This window comes from Triturus cristatus, chromosome 5_2, assembly GCF_964204655.1.
Source record: "Triturus cristatus chromosome 5_2, aTriCri1.1, whole genome shotgun sequence".
In the NCBI taxonomy this organism is placed as follows: Eukaryota; Metazoa; Chordata; class Amphibia; order Caudata; family Salamandridae; genus Triturus; species Triturus cristatus.
In genome coordinates, this window is record NC_140588.1 from 474,066,667 (window position 1) to 474,086,393 (window position 19,727).

The following is a 19,727-nucleotide window of genomic DNA, read 5'->3' on the forward strand; positions in this document are numbered from 1 at the left end:
CAACTTAGAAACTCCCTAGAATTTTTCATTTCTGTAAGAGGATGTACCTTCAGTGAGCACCATGGTGTTTGTAGGCCCTGTACTGCATAGAATATTAGATAATATACAGCTGAATAATTTAATGGTTTCTTTAGATGCATTCTCTATTTCAAATGTCTGCAATGACATCTTTTCCAGAGATGACCGTTAATTGACAGTATTGAAAGACGGCTAAATGGAACTCTTGCTTCTTGCATTTTGGAAAGTACTTAAAATGTACTAAGTGTCATACATATAAAGTAGCACCAAGATCTTTTAATCTATGACTGTCCCTGAACTGCCCTCGAGAACACTTAGGGGCCTATTAGGATGGCGGGTGGACTTTCATCCGCCCACCACCCTAGCGGTGCTGGGACCGGCTGCCAGTGGTGCGGCGGTCCCACACCGGCAATTAGGATGCCACCACCACTGTGGCATCCTCTATTCCCAGCATTGCGGTGGGCGGTGCTCACAGCACCGCCCGCCACAATGCTGGGAATGCACGTCGTGCATTGGCAAGCACAAGGTGACAGGCACTGCAAGGTGCTTGCCACTCTGCCCATGCCAATGCAGGGGTGTACCATAGGTACCCCCATGTGCACCCCCACCCCTCAAAATCCGGGGGGCCCGCTGCAGGCCCCCAAAGGCACAGACCACATGCCTTTCCGTCGCGGCGTTGGGCTGCTTCCCGCTGTCATCATAATATGGATGGCGGTGTCTAGCAGACACGCCACCATATCAGGCCCCTTTTACGCCCGGTCACCTGTGTGACCGGCGGAAAACCGGCGGACGGTCTTTCCGTCTGCCCGGGTCCCTCCTGCCATACTAATATGGCGGGGGGAAATGGCATGCGGGCGGAGGAGAATGCCGGGCGGATCGCCACTGCCATGCGGGTGGTGGCGATCCGCCCGACATTTTAATAGACCCCCTAGTCTTGGCATATTCACACCTAGCCTTATGTCACTCAAAGTTAAAGATCCATTTACATTAATCAGCTGCTGATGTGTCTTGTAGAATTAGGTCAACAATCATTTGCAAAGCCAAGAGGTTTGTCATTCTCCCTCGAGCACTGTCAAAAATAATATGAAAATGTCTAGTGGTGTGCATAACTATTAAGAAGGGATTTTTTTGTCTATACAATGCATGGATAAGATAAAGAATTAAATGTGTGGTAAATTACAGATTGTATTTTTCAGCTGTCACATTGTCTCTCATTGCATTTCAATGGAGGCAGAAGGATACACCCAAACAGTCAATAGAAAGAACTTTAGACTAAATTCCTATTGGCTAATACCATGATGTGATTAACAATACCTCAGGCAACTGACTGAAAGCTCCTGAGCCAAAAAGAAACCAATGGTTATGCAAAGTGCTTTTGAATAAGTATAAAAAGCACCGGGCCTGATTTATAACAATTTCAATGTGATAGTCTCTTGATGTATTCTGGCTTAATCCTGAGTTCCGGAAGTAAGCCAAGAGAACTCCTGACTTACTCCTTAAATAGTATGCAAGGAGTACTAAAAGAGTAAGTCATAGTTACTCCTAGGAAAATCTTTGTAAACTGGGCCCAAAATGATCACCTTGAATGTGTCAAGAGTCATTACATGTCAAACCTAATAAGGGATGTACCTCATCTATGTCCGATAGTTTAATTCCATTCACTAAGTAATTGCATAGAACTACAAATTATCGTGAGTAGCCACGATGTAACCAAGACTTGGGATTTGATGACTTTACCCATATGTAAATTTGTAAAGAGCAGTTGGTTTGAGATTGTAGGAAAAAACAAGAATATCAATTGTGTCAGGGACACACCTTTGTGCATTTTCTAAAGATGCCCCCACTGTATTCCCTTCCATTTTTCATGTAGTTACTAGGTGAGCATTCTAAATTCGTTTTTTACAATGTCATGTATCATAGTACACGTTAAATGGGCAAAAAAACATCTCATTCCCGTAAAAAGAGTTTAGTCTGGAAAATGCATAATATTTATGTATAACACTTCAGTTAGACATAACGTTATTCTTAGGCTATCCCTTTACACATAACTCTGTGACACCTCTGGAACAGTCTCTAGGCAATGACCTTCCAACTATAAAAACCTACATCTGGACGCAGGCTAAGTTTTCATTTTTGTACCTTTTTATACTTTTTTCCCTTTTTTTTAATAAAGGTGCATGTTTTCATATTCCTTATTCAAGCAAATACCATCACTATATTGATTATTTGCATGCTTGTGATTTCTTCTTTGAATTTCAGAATTTGTATTCACTTTTCCTGATGTTTTTTTTTTCTATAGCCAGATGCTTCTACTTCCTTGTTCACGACTGAGACAGAGCAGCCTGTTGTGCAAAACCTGGTGAGTTGGGTGCCGTCTAATTTTAAAACCGATTAGGCCTTAATGGTAGTTGTTTAGCACAAACCTATCTGAAAGGCAGCAGAAAGCTGTATTTGCAAAATCACAGGTTTCAGTAGTATGGCTTTAGTTTTATTGAAAGCCTCATTGTGATCTATTGAAAACATTACCCTACAGAACAACTAGCTGTCATTTAATCGGGTTAGCACAACATAATGCTTTGTGAGCTCCCTGAAAAATCTCTTTTTAGGTCTGGCTTATTAGACAGAACAGCAAAAGACATATTGTGGGTCTACCAAGAATATAGTGGGGCTTACCGTCTGCCCATTGCTTACCATTGGTTGGCTTTACTGTCACTTTAATTTTCTTTCTTATTTGATGGCTTGCATTGTCCAACTTTTGTCTTCCCTCCCCTGGAGTATATCCAATTTACTTGTGTCTTTCCACTGCTCACTTTTCAGGAACTATCTTTTTCTTAAGGATTCTATGAGATTGCATGTATTTTCCAGCTGTCTCCCAAGTGTACTACTCTTCCTCCTTCCACGCTCCATGTTGCTGTCTCACAACTGTGTACTTCTCTCCTTTCTCCCTCTGTGATGCACTCATTCTCAAGTGCTTAACCCCCTGTGTTGCTTTCTCACCTGTATGCTTCACCCCCAGCTAATGGAGACTTACCAACATCAGAACTATTTGTCACCCCTGACAAACACATTAAAAAAACTGGGGTATCTGTCCCATATGACAATTGTTGGGCATTTACATACATCAGGGATATCTAGCACACGCATCCATTGATGAGCACTTATATACAGCAGGACTATCTCTCACACACAACCACTATTGAACACTTAAAACAGTAAGGCTATTTCCCGCATACAACAGTGAATGCACACATACAAACAGCAGGGACATCTACCACACACACACACCAATTTGTGGAGTCTTTCAAACAGCAGTGATAACTTACACACACAACCACTGATGGACACTTACAAACAGCAGAGCTATCCATCACACACAACCCCTCCATGTACAAACGGAATGGCTGTCTGTCACATATAACAATTGACGGAGACTTACAAACAGCTGGACTAACTGTCACACACATTCTCTGATGGAGACAGAATCAGCATAGATATCTGTTGGACTTTGCCCTCTGTGCAAGGTCATCCCCTAACTTTTTGCCTTCTCGATCCTGTTTTCTGAACCTGTTTTTGTTGGCTTTTAGGACTCTTTGGCATTACCACAGCTATCCAGTGCTAAAGTGCTTGTGCTTTCACCTTTAAATATGGCAGAGTTGGTTTACACACAATTGGCACATTTAATTTACTTGTAAGTAATTAGTAAAGCGTACTACATGTACCCAAGGCCTGTAAATTAAATACTACAATTGGGCCTGCAGCGCTTTTTGTCCCACTCATTGAAGTAGCCTTTTAAACATTTCTCAGACCTGCATTGCAGCCTCTGTGGGCATTTTAAACAGCCATTTCGGTCAGGCTCAAGCTTTCTTTTTAGTACATATAACGCCCTGTTGGACCCAGGGGTGAATGTTCCAATGGTAGGTGGTGGTCATCTGCCTGTTCTTTTATATGCTGATGATGCCATCCTTATGTCTTAGGCTAAGGGCCTGCAGGGGCTATTAGATCCTTTTGTCATTTACATGGATGGGCTTGATCTTACTACTAATTACCTTAAATCCCGCGTTATGGTGGTGGGGCCTAGGAACACCAGATCCAAAGGTTTCGTGGTCAAGAGTCACCCCATCTTTAGAGTCGATCTTTTTCCATCTTTAGGGAAACATTAGGATTCCAGATTCTCTTGGCAACCCCTATGGAAGAAAAAGACCATGATGTTCAAAGTGACAATTAATGGGGTTGGACTTTTGGCAAGGCATATAGGTCAAACTAACAGAGAGGCAGTGTTTACAGTTTTTAAGGCCAAGTGTTTCGTGCTGGCGAGTTATGGCTGTAAAATCAGGGAATACATGTGTTGCCCTCAGCTTCAGGTCACAGAAAATGCTTTTTTGAAATGTCTTCTCTTTTTTTTTTTTGGGGTAATCTTGAGTATTGCAACACGCGTTTTATTTTTTACATTTTTTTTTAAATATCTTTATTCAGAATTTTAACAACAACCTTAGTTTTTCCCCAGCTCCCCCCAACCCTCCTCCTCCCCCGGACAGACAGGAATACATACAGTTGTAAATCATACATTTTGATCAACAAAGCCAAGAAAAACAAACATATATATATATATTAAGGTATCCACATCTGATTACCTGTTAAACCTACAATTCATTCCAGAAAGCCAAGAGTCTGTCGCCATAAAATTAAAGGGGACCAAATTTTTAACCCTTTTTTACGTCGCCTATTGCCCTTACGTTTATAAATTGCAATTTCGGTGTTTGCGACGGCCAGAAATCTGGCCAACCATTGTTGGAAGGTGGGGGCAGAATTATCTCGTCACGCTGAGGCAATACATAGCCTGAAAACAGCCATGGCGATAAAGATAAGTTCGTGGCCTACCCTGGTGTTTCCGGGGTCTACTGCCCCCAGTAAAATAACCCCACTGGATAGAACAGTAGTGTTATGCAAAATTGTAGATAAAAATTTCCCTATCTCTTGTTTGACAGATTTTAGTCCTACACAGGTAGAAAAGATATGTATACAGTCAGCCTTATATAGCATACATCTAGGGCAGCAAAAGCTCGGACCACTGCCCCATTTTGCAATTCTATCCGGTGTATAGCATAAGAAGAAGCAAGTTTTAAAAAATTGTGCTTGGAGTTTGGTTGACATTAAAGTTGTTTGTGACATTTCATAAGCGTAATTAAACTCTTCGTTGGCAATTTCAGCCTTCTCTAACCATTTCTGTGCAACTTTCTCCATATCATCTGGAAACATAGCATTGATGTGAGAATAGATGCCCCCAATCGTGTTTCTTGTGTCAGATAACAATGTGTCTACTAGCTTAGTTTTATATTTAACCACCCCCGCCGTCTGGCTTATTTTCTGTAACAAAAAGTCTCTAATTTGCAAGTACTTAAAAAAAATCCCGCTAATCTAAGCCAAATTTATTTTTTAATTCTTCAAAAGAGTATACCCCGGCAGAGGAGTTTAGTTTAGTTTAGTTTATTGTACAATTAATAAAAATTCACAATATAAAAACTTCAAAAGAGTACATATTAGGCCTTATATACATTTGTAATGCGAGTTTAAAAGAAAAATGATTGTTTTCAATAAAATCATAAAAGTCTCATTACTTTTTGGTATTGTCCATTTGTAAGTTTATAAAGTCAAGGTGACTTGGTTTGCCAGTCGAAGCTTTAACTTGGCAAGTGAGTAACCCGCTGTCCTTTATTGGGTTGAGGTGCTGTTGCTTGCTGTTCATTAAGCGAGCCGTGTGGCTAGTTCAGAAGTCTTCTAGCCACTATGTCAAGGTACTTTGTCAGTCTGCAGTTTAGCTGAGTTTCAACTGGATTGAAGCACAGCATCACAGCCTGCCTGCAGCTTCTTATGCCCTTTTGATTCCATGAAGTTCGAAGTAAAGAGCGCCTTATGTCCATCAAGATTGGGCAGATGCAAATTATGTGTATAAGGTCCTCTTTCCCTGCTCTACAAAGTCGGCAGAGATGGATTTCTGTTCCCCTTTTCCAAGGTGGCAAGTGGGGTAGTATTGGTAGGATGCCTAGACGCAAGTTTAAAAATTTGTTTTTTGTCGCCTGCGTAAGGCCCGTTTTCAGGTAATCCTGCGGTTTCAGAGCGTTGTAGTCTTTCAACACTGACCATCCATGAGCCCTCTTGGCCAGAATTTCTTTATCATCTATTGATGATATCATTTTGGTTACTTTTGTAACAACGTTTTTGAAGCTTTTGATGTCTGTAGATGACTCCCAGAGGTTTGTTAATCCCAGGGACTCCAGGGATTCGTTTAAATACTTCCTAGCGGGAGAGTTCTCTCGGATGGAGAGTTCGGTCCAAAGATGGGCGTTTAAGGATCCTTGCTCGGCGCCTCTGATTTTTCGCCAGCTTTTTATGTAGGCGCCTCTCCTCTCCACCGTTTGTCTCTAGAGTCCAAATTCGAGTCGAATCTGGGCAGGGGAGACGTAGTTAGGCAGATGGAAAATTGCCCTGTAGGCTTGACTGATAGTTTTGTCTAAAACCGTGGCGTCTTTCCCTTGCATTGGTTCGCTGCCGTATGTGAGCATAGGCTGTAAACGTGCTCTAATCACCTGTAAAAGGGGATCCAATGACCGATCAGGGAGGACTTTCTTCAAGGGCTTCATTGAGAGGTGGAATATTGTACCCTTCCGTCGAATGGCCTCTAGTTGGTTTTTAAATGAGCCTCTGCTGTCTAGAAGTACACCTAGGTATTTATAAGTGGCTACACGGTCTAGCCTCTGTCCGTCCAGAAACCATTCGTGTTTCTTTGTTTTATTATAATTTACTGACATGACTTTTGTTTTTTTCAGGTTAATCTTTAATGCGTTATTTATTGAAAATGTGTTAGTGGTGTCCAGAAGATGCTGAAGTCCAATGGGGGACCGACTAATAAGGACCAGGTCGTCTGCGTATAAGAGATTTGAAAGCGTGATATCTCCCAGCCGCGGGGCGTGTGAGTTGATTTTCTCCAATTCTCCTGGGAGGTCTGCGAGAAAAAGATTAAACAACATGGGGGCTAGGACGCATCCTTGTTTTAAGCCGTTGGTGGTATTGATTTGCCTTGACAGGTGCGTACCAGAGCCCAGTTTGATATTGACCCAAGTATTGGTGTGTAGTAATATCAGCTGTTGTAGGAGTGGCCCGGGAATCCCCCATTTTTCCAGCTTCTGCCAGAGTTTGCTGCGGTCTACGTGGTCAAATGCAGCGCTGTAGTCTATAAAACATAGACATAGCGAGCTCCCGGCAGAGGAGAAGAGGCAACCTAAATGGGTAAATCCTGTATTATGCCATTTGTGCATATATTTGTCATTAAAAATTTCGGGCAGATCTGGATTGTTTTTTATGGGTGTATAGAACGAGAGTCTTCCAATCCAGAGCAATTTCCTGACGGTTTTCCAAACCTTGAATCCACTAAGTAATGTTTTATGCTTAACTTTTTTTGTGGTAGCTGTCGTGAAGATGTCTCCACCAGTACCCTCTGCTCTCGCTACCCAGGAGTAGTTGAAAAGTAGAAGGCGTATAAGGCGTATAGTCCTCCCCCACCCGACCTTCCGAGTCACTATGCAGTAATTCCTTACTATATAATAACACGGTTGCCCAGTAGTATGCCTGTAAATTTGGGAGAGCTAACCTGCCACGATCCTTCTGGAGAGTAAGGAATTTATAGGCCCGCCGTGGTTGTGAATAAGCCCATATAAAGCTAGAGAATATCCGTTCTATCGACTTAAGCCACGGTATGGAAAATTCTAAACAGATTGCTCTAAATAAATATAGAATTTTGGGGAAGAATACCATTTTAATCACATTTACTCTGCCAATGATAGAGAGATGTAGATTATCCAAACGTTGCAGATCTTTCTTAAATGAAATGTCTTCTCAAAGTATCAGTGAGCCCCCCTTCCGAGATGCTTCACAAGGAGGTGGGATCTGGGTACATAGTTGCTATTTTGGTCGTCAGTTTGGTTGAAAGAGGATCTGTCTCTCAACAGGCTCAACATTTGCGTCTGTATGGCTCTGGATTGTATGCTGAGCATTCCATGGATAGCTTACATTAGGCAAACATTTAATTCACTGGGCCATCTTGAATTGTTTACTGACCCAGAGGGTATAGTTAGGAGGGATATTCTGTAGCTTAAACAGGCATTTTATGTAAGAGCGGCTGCGGAATGTGAGTCCGTGGCTGATAATACACGCTCTATGCGTCATTTTATTATGGTGAAAACTGTACCTGAACTGGAGCCCTATTTGTTGCTGGAGATGTCTAATTTTCATTTAAGGGTTCTGACATATTTCATGTTTAACAGGTTTTATCAACCACTGCTACATAAGGGGTCCTGGTGCAAAGTTTCAGATCTTCCGCCTTGCCACTGTGATGATGTTTCTCTCCATGATTCTCTCCACATTGTCATGATATGCCCTAGATTCAACCATCTGCGTTTAAAATGCATCTGCCCACTACTCCTGCCAATGAATTTTAATCATGTTAGGTTGTTGTATCTCTTTCTGCAAATGTTAAAATCACTTACCATTTGTTTTTATCTGACTCATTTTTTTAAATCTGGGGTTATTCATGGGAGGTTATTGTTAGGATCCATTCTCTATTTTAAATCTGTATTTTTTTCTTTCTTTTTTACCTGGTTTTAATGTTGTGATTCCTTTAGACCATTTTTTGTAGCTTCATTGGCTCCTTTATTGATTTATTCATTATTTGTAATGGAGATACGCCTGTGCTAATGATTTCTATTTCATGTATTTTATATGTAAACTTTTATGATTTTCGATAAAAATCAAATAAAGTTTCTTTACTTACTTACATGTAAGTCACCCACAGGCTAGGCCCTAAACAGCCCATGGGGCAGGTTGGAGTGTGCTTAGAAAGTTGGACATGTACTTTTGACTTTTACATGTGTTGGTAGTGAAACACTCTTCAATTCATTTTTCACTACTGCACGGCCTGCCGTCCCCACGGGTTAACATTGGGTTACCTTATTACATTAAATAAGTAATAACTTTCAATTGGGATCAGGTCTGAATATTGAGATTGGTCTCTAAAGATTTGTAAGTTGAGACCCCCTTTAATGGTAAAGTTGGATTTTAAGTCACAGTTCTAAAAAGTCACTTTTAGAAAGTTGCCATTTTCTTGTCCTAACCATTTTGTGCCAGTAGCCTATGTCCTAAGTCACATGACTAGGTGTAGCTGGCAATTGGTCTTTGTGTATTGCTCCCAGACAGTGAGACAAAGAGGGAATAGGTAGGTATTGGCAGGATCGGCCATCTCTGACTCTGAAAGGAGATAGAGCTATCAACTTACACATCACATAGACTCTGCTTCAGCACACTCACAAAGGGTTTCACAGCAGTCTTTTGTGCCCCCAGAGGAACTGGGGCCAGGTTAGGGAGACAGGAAATGTCAGACACCTCTGTAGGGGGGAGAACTCCAGAATCTTGTCCTACTTCAAAGTGGGCACCAGCTATAAATATTCGACCCTCAGATCCAACTCTTTAGTACACCTCTGGACCAGTGGAAGACTCAGAAGGACCTTTGTGCTGCTCTGTTGCAAGAAGTACTGCTACTCTGCTGCCCTGCTATTCTGTTGCCATACTGCACTGATGCCTCAGGGACAGAAATGGCTCACACCACCTTGATCCCTGCACCTGCTGTGAGTCCTACACCTCCAAGGGGTGCCACCCCAGCCCTGGACCTTAAGATGTGGGCTTGTAGGTGCTGTGCCAGCCCAACTCTGGCCTCAGCAGAACCAATGCAACACGACACATCGCCTCATAGCTCCGCATCAGAATCGTCACAGTGTGCCTCATTGCCAATATAGGTCCTCACAGTGCAGCCCTGCAGTTCCTTGGAACTCCCACTGCATGATGCATCCTTGATGCAGGACCTCACATTGCAGCCGACAGCTCCTTAAAACCACTGCTGTGTGGCGCATACCTGACACAGGACCTCACAGCTCCTTAGAACCACCATTGCATAATGCATCCTCGACACAGGACCTTGCATCGCAGCCCTGCAGCTCCTTGGAAACCGATGCTGCATTACACATCCTCGACTCAGGACCTCGCAATGCAGCCCGCAGCTCCTCAAAACTGTGGCTGTGTGATGCATTCTCAACAAGGGAACTGGCACCACGATGCAACCAGAATTTAAGGTACCTTGTTCTGTGGGCCTAGCTTGGCCCTCGTATCTGGCTCATGCTCCATTGTAGTCGGCCTGAACTTGTGACTTTGTCCTGGTCCAGAATGACCAGATGACCCCAGTTAGCACTTTGTGCTTTTAAGCACTATTGTTATCTAAATCTTTGAATTTGCATATCTCCGGTTTGTTATTGTGTTTTCACTTTATTACTGTTTGAAGTGCTGCATAAATACTTTTCATTTAGCCTCCAAGTTAAGCCTGACTGCTTTTGTGGAAAGTTACCAGAGGGTTAAGCACCTGTACCTAACCCTCTGGTAACTTTCCACAAAATGTGGGGTTTGCTTGTGTTTCACCCTGACAACAATTCTGTTTGCTGCTTTAGTAGGGTTTCACCCCCCTCAACCAGTAACCCATTTTCCTATAATATCTATCTGGCACAACCACTGACAGCAGGCACATTGTCCTCTCATCTTCCTCTACCAGGCTCTTCATGATCCTTGTCTCTTAGCTCTTACATTCACACTAACACCTCCATATATTTTGCCCCTTATGTTTGCTGCCTGTTCAGATTTCATCACGTTTGTTACGTCACCAATTTTTCGTTGATAAATACTTCCTTTTATTGCACTTGAGTCTATTGCCCAGGTAATACTGCACTATACCAGTACCATTGGCATCTTTGATCCTCAGACAAATGCTTCAAAATACTACAGTATTTATATACCGACCCTTTAAAATGCCGTCTTCCACAGAAGAGTGTTTAGTGCATGTGATGGTTAATGCTGATCATTCAATAGTGTGGGCTGGGAGACTTCCTTTGAAATATTCCATCCATTTAACATCTATCCAAAGATGTAACTGCCACAAGAAAATAAGAACAGCATCAGGGGTCTCACCCTTCATTTATGAAAGAGCTTCACAGGGTTGTATGTATGTAGACCAGCTTCCAATTCATAAAGGAACAATATGAGGTAAACTTTTAAATAAAGGTTAAATACCACCCAGATACATTTGCCCTGTGATCGGCCTAGCTCTTGCCAGATGGTGCAGCTGCAGAGGAGGCAAACAGCAGGGTTTGCCCATAATACTACTACTATGATCTGACGAACACAGAGTTCAATTGCAGGGAGTTGCTGACTATAGAAACACATGCGGGAAAACCACCAAGTATGGCTCTTTCCTCTCTGACATTTCCTTCCACCCTCTACTTGGGAATGTTAATGAGATTAGGCCCTAAGCAATGGACACTGGGCCATTCTTATCACCAAAGAAAGAGAGTAGCAGTCAAATACTATCCTTTAAGAAGTAGGGAGCAGGTACTTGAGTAGAGCTGATGCCTCCCCGAGCTTTGACATTGAATTTTTACAAGTAGTGTACAGTAACATGCTTGCAAAAGTTTGGGAACACCAATGAGAATTTGTTGAAAACTGGCAGAGAATGGTATTTGCCCATTTACCTTCAGTGGAATGAGGGGTGTTTGGAGGAAAATATTAAAAGCTGAAGAGTTAAATAATGCCTACACTGAATCAAAAAAGACAGTGTGTCCATAGGGGTGCTGACATGCGTGTTACAGAAAAGCATTTTTTTGGGAAGGTGCCGTGAACTTGTATGCAATAGAGAGTGACAGAGTGGAACTGTGTGTGGTCCAGAGGAGCACTGTGAACTACCAGTTTTATTATAAGAAATGATGACGCCCAGTAATGGACAGTAGAGAACTCAACGTTGAGAATGTCGTGCCAGTGATAGAGGACGCAGTGGAGAGCCCACTGTGGGGCCCAGTGATGCAGTGTGCACTAAGGAGCCATCCGTAATACTGCACTACAGTGAGCAATAGAGTGACATCTCGAACCCAATTATTGAGTATTCAGTGCAGAGCCTAGCTAGGATACTGTGATCCCAATAGATAGACTATGCAATAGTAAGTCAACTGTGATAGTGTGAGACCCAGTGAGGGAGTGTGCAGCAGAGAATGCACCAATCACACTGAACACAAGTACCAACTGTTTTATCACACCTTCTGTATACTCCGGTATAGAAGAGGATATCTCTCTGATTATGTACATAACTGAAGTGGTGCTGGGGAAATAAGGTAAATAGTCCCTGGGTGAAAATGGTGGAGGTGGACAGAGCATAGTAATGAATTGCTTCAGGAGCCATACCAAATCTGATATGCTACTGTGATAATATTTTGAAAGTCCTTTTGAGCCCAACCACAAAGTTAAACAACAAGAAAAATATAGCATTCACAAATCCAGTGCAGATAAAATTAGATTTATTTTCATTTATAAAAGACTGGGTAAAAATAGGGTCAATCGCAGGATTGTAGCAGTTATCGCAGTCTTTTGGTTTAATTATGTTCCTATTAGCTGTCATTTTGTGGAAGCGAGTTGGGGATGTCTATTGAAGAATCACATTACAGTGTTGCCTGCAGCAACCTCAAGCCAGCAAGATTTAAGAGTATTTACAACGAGCGAACAGTGTGGGTGCTCAGTGAAAATCCACATGTATGGTGCTAAATCCATCTGTAAACACAACCATCCTTTCCTCACCTCCGCCCACCAGCTGCTGCTGTCTGATGAGATTCTAATCCCCAGCTCTTGACTGCTCTTTCAAAGCAATCGCAGAATCCTCTTTTAGCATTTTATTCTCAGGACCGGTTTGGAAAATGTGTATAGATCTTTCAGTCTTATAGAATACGATCTGCGCAGTTCTTGTTTCTCCAGAAGTCTAGGCCATGGTTTATGCACCGTTAGTATAAGAGGTAGTCAATCATGCGAAGCATTTTACATAGAAACAATAATAGAGAAAACTGACAGAAAAGGACAAACTGATCCAGTGCCACAGTAATGCTTAATTTGTTCCACTATTTGCAGGTGGTAGGCACAGGGATTTCTTTTTGGGGACCAGGACTTTCTTCATCATCATATTTTACCCTAGACCTAGAGCAAGAGTGAGAAAAGCAGAGACAGAGGAATACCAGAAAAAAATATTTAAAAAGGGAAAAAGCAGGAAACAATATTAACCTGCAAGAGTGAGATAAAACGGTAGGAAGTGTAGGATGGGATGTAGAAAGAGGTGTAAGGTGGGACCAAGCCTAAAGATCCCCATGGCATTTAGTAGCACGGGTGGGACGTTCTTAAGATACACTTTTGGCTCCTTCACCTATTATTTTACAAATAAAGCACTGGAAGAATCATCCTTGATTTAGGTGTTTAGGTTGTGAAAAAATCTTTAGTACCTATTCAAACAATTTACATTACATAGGGGGCCCGATTCACAGAACTAACTTAAGACAAAATCCTAAACTTACTACCATTTTCGTATTCACAGAAGGCACTTACTCATTTCGGTATTCACAGAAGTTAGTAGTCCTAACTTTAGGACTCCTAAATGCCTTCTGTGAATACCGAAAGTCTTAAAATTAGGATTTGTCTCAGTTTAGGAGTCCTAAAGTTAGGACTCCTAACTTTACTACTACTACTAAACTGAGAAAAATCCTAATTTTAAGGCTTTCGGTAGTCACAGAAGGCATTTAGGAGTCCTTAAGTTAGGAGTCCTAACTTTACTACCACTAAATTGAGAAAAATCCTAATTTTAAGACTTTCGGATTTCCCGACAGGCATTTAGGAGTCCTAAAGTTAGGAGTCCTAACTATACTACTACTAAACTGAGAAAAATCCTAATTTTAACGCTTTCGGTATTCACAGAAGGCATTTAGGAGTCCTAAAGTTAGGAGTCCTAACTTTACTACTACTAAATTGAGAAAAATCCTAATTTTAAGACTTTCGGTACTCAAAGAAGGCATTTAGGAGTCCTAAAGTTAGGAGTCCCAACTATACTACTACTAAACGGAGAAAAATCCTAACTTTAAGACTTTCGGTATTCACAGAAGGCATTTAGGAGTCCTAAAGTTAGGACTCCTAACTTCTGTGAATATCGAAATGAGTAAGTGCCTTCTGTGAATACCAAAATGAGTAAGTGCCTTCTGTGAATACCAAAATGGTAGTAAGTTTAGGATTTTGTTTTAAGTTAGTTCTGTGAATCGGGCCCAAAGTGTGTAAATCACCATGGTTCCATAAGAACCATTTACAAAGTTTAAATAAACCTAGTACTTTGATAGAGCAAGCTAGGGATGCTAAACACCACGTGGGTTTTGCACCCATTTATTACATAAATTACAGTGACTGTATAACTTTCCCATACTTTGCCATGCATTGTCTGTCACCCGCCAAGGTCAATCTCATTCCCCAGACAAAGCTCACCGCATACCTAACATTCAGGTTAAATTTTCTTTTTCTTTTTACAACTGGAGTAAAGTCGCCCAATGTTTTAACTATGAACAAAATCCAATGGAAGGCTACATATTTGCACTTGTTTCTTTATCCTGGTCTTCAAAATCCCAGCTAAAGTATTAAATCAATTCTTTGCATAAAGGGCTTTGTTGGACAGCAGACCAGAGGGAGGTCTGTCCCCTGGGGGCATTGGAGGAATACAGGCACTGTCTAGATGATTGGGCTTGTTGGACTACACCCAGTAAAGGATATAGCCCAAGGGTTATATAACTCGCCATTTTGGACCTGCCACCCACCATTTTGTTGGTAGGTGTACACGTGACAGTCCTTAGCTTAGAGAAAGTTTTTCTCTTAGCAGTAGTTTTTCTTATCGGTAGAGCATAACGTTCAGAGTAGGCCCAGCTTAGTTTTAAATCACTTGTTGTCCTTACTGTATTACCAAAAGTGTAAATGGAATGATGCAGGATGAGTGAATGAGGCCGGGTGTTTGGATCTCCTGGTTGAAAGGTGTGTGGTTGCGCAGTCGGTGTGGCCTGTGAAACGTGCGTTCAGCAGTGTGGCGGCCGCCATTATGGCATGCTCACCTGTGTGGGGCCCAGCTTTGGCTCAGGTGAGTGTTCGGGGCCACCCGGAGCATGCAAGGCACGGCTCTGCAGCCAGGGGAAAGAGGGGCAAGGGAGGGGCTACGGGTGATGAGCGGCATTGTCTAAGACACAAAGGGGTGGGGGAAGCTGCATGTGAGCGACCAGTTGTGGCCCATTAAAGGCACCTTGGGGTTTGTAGCAGCATGTCGAAGGCTGTCAGCCTTCTTCAGTCAGGAGGGAAGGGGGGAAGGGCATGCGCATAATGCGATGATAGGGCCACCATGCCCCTCAGTGGGGGGGAGTGCTGCAGGCTATGCTCAGGGCATTGATGTAGTGAAGGAGCAGGCCTCTGATGAGGAGGAGAACCGGGCATTGCCCTCAGGGAGGCAGCTTCAGTCTGGACTAGGAGGAGACTCTGATCTGGCACAGTGGAGGTGGCTGGAGACTGGGGGGTGCTGATCAAGACATGTTGGAGGGACTGGAGGATGAGGAAGACTGCAGGGGGTCACCTAGCACAGGAATTAGAGAGGGATGGGATTGGATACAGCAGGCCCCAGAGAAGGACCAGGGGAAGTGGAAGTCCCTGGCACATACTGCAGATGAAGAACAGTAAGCAGGCAGACGTAGTGACCGCCAAGGGACACTGGTGGTGAGTGATAACAGACAGGTGGCACAACGTGGCATGGCCTCTGCGATTGTGGCTGCCATGCTCGAGTGGAGAGACGGGGAGGAGCTGGGGATAGACTGATAGTATTCCATGGTTCAGGTATTTGAAACTAACCTTTCACGATTTAGGATTAATTGATTTTTTCAATAATCCAGCTGCAATGCCCCAATAAGTAAAACCAATGATTAAAACTGCATATGCAGTAAAGGCTAGTGCATTTCATACAAAGGTTTTGAGTCGGTATTATTCCGTGGCTCATTTAAATCTGGGTTTACTAACAAACCAACCTCAATTGTTTTTGGCTTTTTACTAGGAATCACCAACATAGATTTTATTTTACTAGATTTTTTTCTCTCTTTGGTGCACTTTCTGGTAGCTTTTCCACAGCAATTCAGCTGGCCTGGTAACCTTTTCATGTGTCCATGTAATATTATGACAAAACTGAGAACTTTGCACTTCGTTATGTTTTGCTCTTTGTATAAGAATGTAAAAACTGCACTTTGTTCCCATTGTTGAGACCACTCCGTCCATATGCTTATATAGATGGTTTTAATTATTTGCTCTCTTTGCAGTCTTCGGATATTTGCTCAGTGGTTTTGAGCTTTATTAGAGGAGCTATGTCTATCAGGAAGCCGTACAGATAGCTGTGGGTAGGGATTATATGTAACCACTAGTTTTATTATCTGATTAGGTTTTGGCATATATCTGCCATATTGTATGCTCTACAGGATAGTGGTTGGTAAACTGTTTTAGATTATTTTATTGCCATGCGAATGGATTGTGTTTTTAATGATGTAATTTATTAATTCGCTTTTATGATTTATTTTTTAATCAAATAAAGCTTTTTTTGACTGAGTAGGGGACATCATCTGAGAAACCCCACAAGGTCTATGCCAGGCAGGATAGAGGGGGTCAGAAAGGTGGGAGGAGTGATAGGACAATAAAGTTGTTGGTGGAACAAGGAGTACAGGGTCAGTCATCAGAGGTACAAGGACGCTGCACACCGGTCCCACTTTCTTCGTTGCAGGTGTCCAGCCTATGGCAGGTTCCGGACCTGGGAGAGCACAGTGCAGCCCGCATACCCCTGGGGTAAGACAAGACAAGGCATGGCACAGAACTGTCAGCCAGAGTGCCTCGTGAGGCCCAACCACATATGGTGCATGAAGGTCTAGGAAGGCCTTGCAATGGCAATTGCAGGAGCGGAGTGGGAGCAGCATGGGTCCAGACAGCCTGCACCAGAGGAACGGTCCCTCGGAAGATAGCTGAATGTAGCCTCATGGGAGGGCAATGGGAGCCACAAGTCATGGTCATGGTATGACCAGTGGTCCTGAGGGGCCTGCATGGTAGGAAGAGGAACTGGATTATGGAGATGATAGTTTAGAGGAAGGAGAGATTGTGGACACAGAGGTACAGGGCCTATCGTTGTCGCCAAAGGGGCATATGGGCACAGTTTGTGGGAGGGGTTTTATTTAATCCCACATTTAGTGCCATTTTTCAAGTTCCACTCACTGGTCAGGGATGCTCAAGGGGTGTACAAGGGACGTGGAAGCAACATACACTGGAAAGGCAGTAGGCTTCGGAGCTGGCACCGACCTTATGGCCAGGTAAGAGTACAAATGTGAATAAAGTACCAGGTCTGGTCATGGTGTCCACTGGAGTGGATATGGGGTGCGAGTGGAAAAAGGAGGCACGACTGCAGAAGGGTAGGTACGTCAGGGAGACAGGGATAGGAATGGAGTGGCTGAAGCAAGAAGGGGCAGAGAAGTGAGGGAGTGACACTGTGAGAGGACATGCAGTTAGAAGGACACATACAGGTTTAGCCACAGATAAGGCTACCGCAACAGGTGTAGGGGAAGAAGACAAACAGGGGGCTAAAAGGAAGTTTGAGGATGCAGAAGGGAAGGAGAGTAGGGAGCTGAAAATACGTAAACTCCCATACCTTTGAGTTACCAAGCCACTTGGGTAACATCTGATATTGTCTACCAAGGAAAGAATTTAGAAGGATGAATATGTAGAGATATTTAAACTCCTCCTTAGAAAACTACGGGCAAAGGAAGGCTCCAAAGATGAGGAGTATGAGCTGGCAAAATAACAGATACCCATGCCCATTGAGAATGGACGGCAGCATTCCTGATATACGCCTGCATCTATTGTGAGAACTACCTGAAGAGAAGGGTAGCCATATTCAAGTATATGGATGTCATACGTAAGGCACAAATATCCTTTGACGGTAACGCTTGGGCTCAGTATGACAAAGAGTTCTGGGCACGCATGGCATGGGACGCTGAAGCAAAATGAGGTGAGTCGGATACAGATCTATGGCAGCAAACAATGGGCTCAGGCAAATTTCGAAAGAACATATACACAGCAAGCAGTCTGCCCATAGTATATCAGTCCTTTCAGGCCCGGAGGGGTGGGGGCGTCTTATAAGACCCAGGGAGGTACACAAGGGGTTTGTTGAGATTTCAACAAGGGGCTGTGCATGAGGGAGTATTGTAGATTCAAGCACAAATGCTCCAAGTGCTCAGACAGCATCCCCTCGTCAATTGCAACAGCAATGCCGGGAGTACGTCAGGGACCCAGTAGGGTGGTCACAATTCACAATGGCAACAGAATTCAAGGGGTGCAAGAGGTTCCAATGCAGTAAGTTACGAGTGGGGAGAGGAGTGCAAGGACCTCAAGGGAAAGCTCATATGCTGGTTAAGTTAGATAGACTTAAATTTTGTCTGGGATCTTACCCAAACAGGGAAGATGCCCATATTTTGCTGGAAGGTTTTACATGGGGTTTTAGATTAGCAGGACTGGGAGCTTATATGGCAAAATGTGACATAAAGCCAGCATTCCATTTACTACCTGTGCACCCAGAGGATTTTCAATTGCTGGGTATACAATTTGAGTGGTACTGGTATGTGAACAAAGCCCTCCCAATGGGATGCTTGGTTTTGTGTGCTCTCTTTGAGAATTCCATCACTTTGCTACAGTGATTTTTTGTGCAAGGAATAGTTCACAAGAAGATGACACACTATCTCGATGACTTTTTCATGGTCACGGACTCTGGTTCTGCAGACTGCCAGCGTCTGCTGGTAAGATTTAAGGAGCTCATAGAGGAAATTGGTGTTCCCTTGGCTCTGGAGAAAATGGTGGTACTGTTGACCACCATTTCATTTCTAGGAATTGAGTTGGATTCTGTGGCTATGATAGCACGCCTTCCACAGGACAAGAAGTTAGGAATGTGAGTGCTATGGGACACGATGCTGGTAAAACAAAGGCCACGGTGCAGAAGGTTCAACTGCTCTTAGGACACCTAAACATTGCATGCAGGGTGGTGAGGGCAGGTAGGACATTCTGTAGGAGGTTAGGTTTAGCACTTTCAGGGCTTTCCCTTCCGAACCATCATGTTAGACTGCCTGCAGGAGGGAAGGCAGATCTGCAGATGTGGAGGGGTTTCTGGTCTCATTCAATGGTATCCAAATTCAGGCACAGCAGGATTTTGACTGGGATATGCAGATTGTTTCAGATGCATCAGGAGGCATAGGCTTCGGAATGTATTGGCAGCGACACTGGTGTGCGGAGGAATGGACAGACTGTTGAAAATTGGAGGATGAAGCATTGCGTTTCTTGAGTTTTTCCCTTTGGTGGTGGGTGTCACATTGTAGGGTGCAGGGTTACAACAACGGAAGGTACTCTTTAGGATAGACAATATGGCAGTGGTTCAGGTTTTCCAGAGGCAGTCAGCGGAGACACTCAGATCCTTAAGTTGTTGAGGGTGTTTGTGCTTGAATGTTTGCAGAAGTACATTCTGTTTCGAGCTAGGCACGTACTAGGTTTGAACAATGACATTGCGTATGCTTTGTCTCGTTCACAGTGGGAGAGGTTTCATGGACTGGCCACAGAGGTGGACAGGGACACAACTCAGATGCCTCCAAAATTATGGACAGTGGGAGACAGAGGATGTGGCATCTGTTTTGGGGATCCCTGGAAGTGTTTACACCTAAGGCATAATA

The 19,727-nt window shown here is 43.3% G+C and overlaps 1 protein-coding gene across 11 annotated transcripts in view; it reads left to right on the top strand.

Annotated features, from left to right (window-relative positions):
* The window catches only part of AMPH (amphiphysin), a 951,873-nt gene that overhangs the window by 815,231 nt on the left and 116,915 nt on the right, over positions 1–19,727 (top strand). For all 11 annotated transcript variants that reach the window (XM_085607441.1, XM_085607443.1, XM_085607442.1 and 8 more), the window contains one exon: positions 2,318–2,377. In XM_085607441.1, coding sequence (XP_085463567.1) covers positions 2,318–2,377 — 60 coding nt within the window. The remainder of the gene's footprint in view (positions 1–2,317; positions 2,378–19,727) is intronic.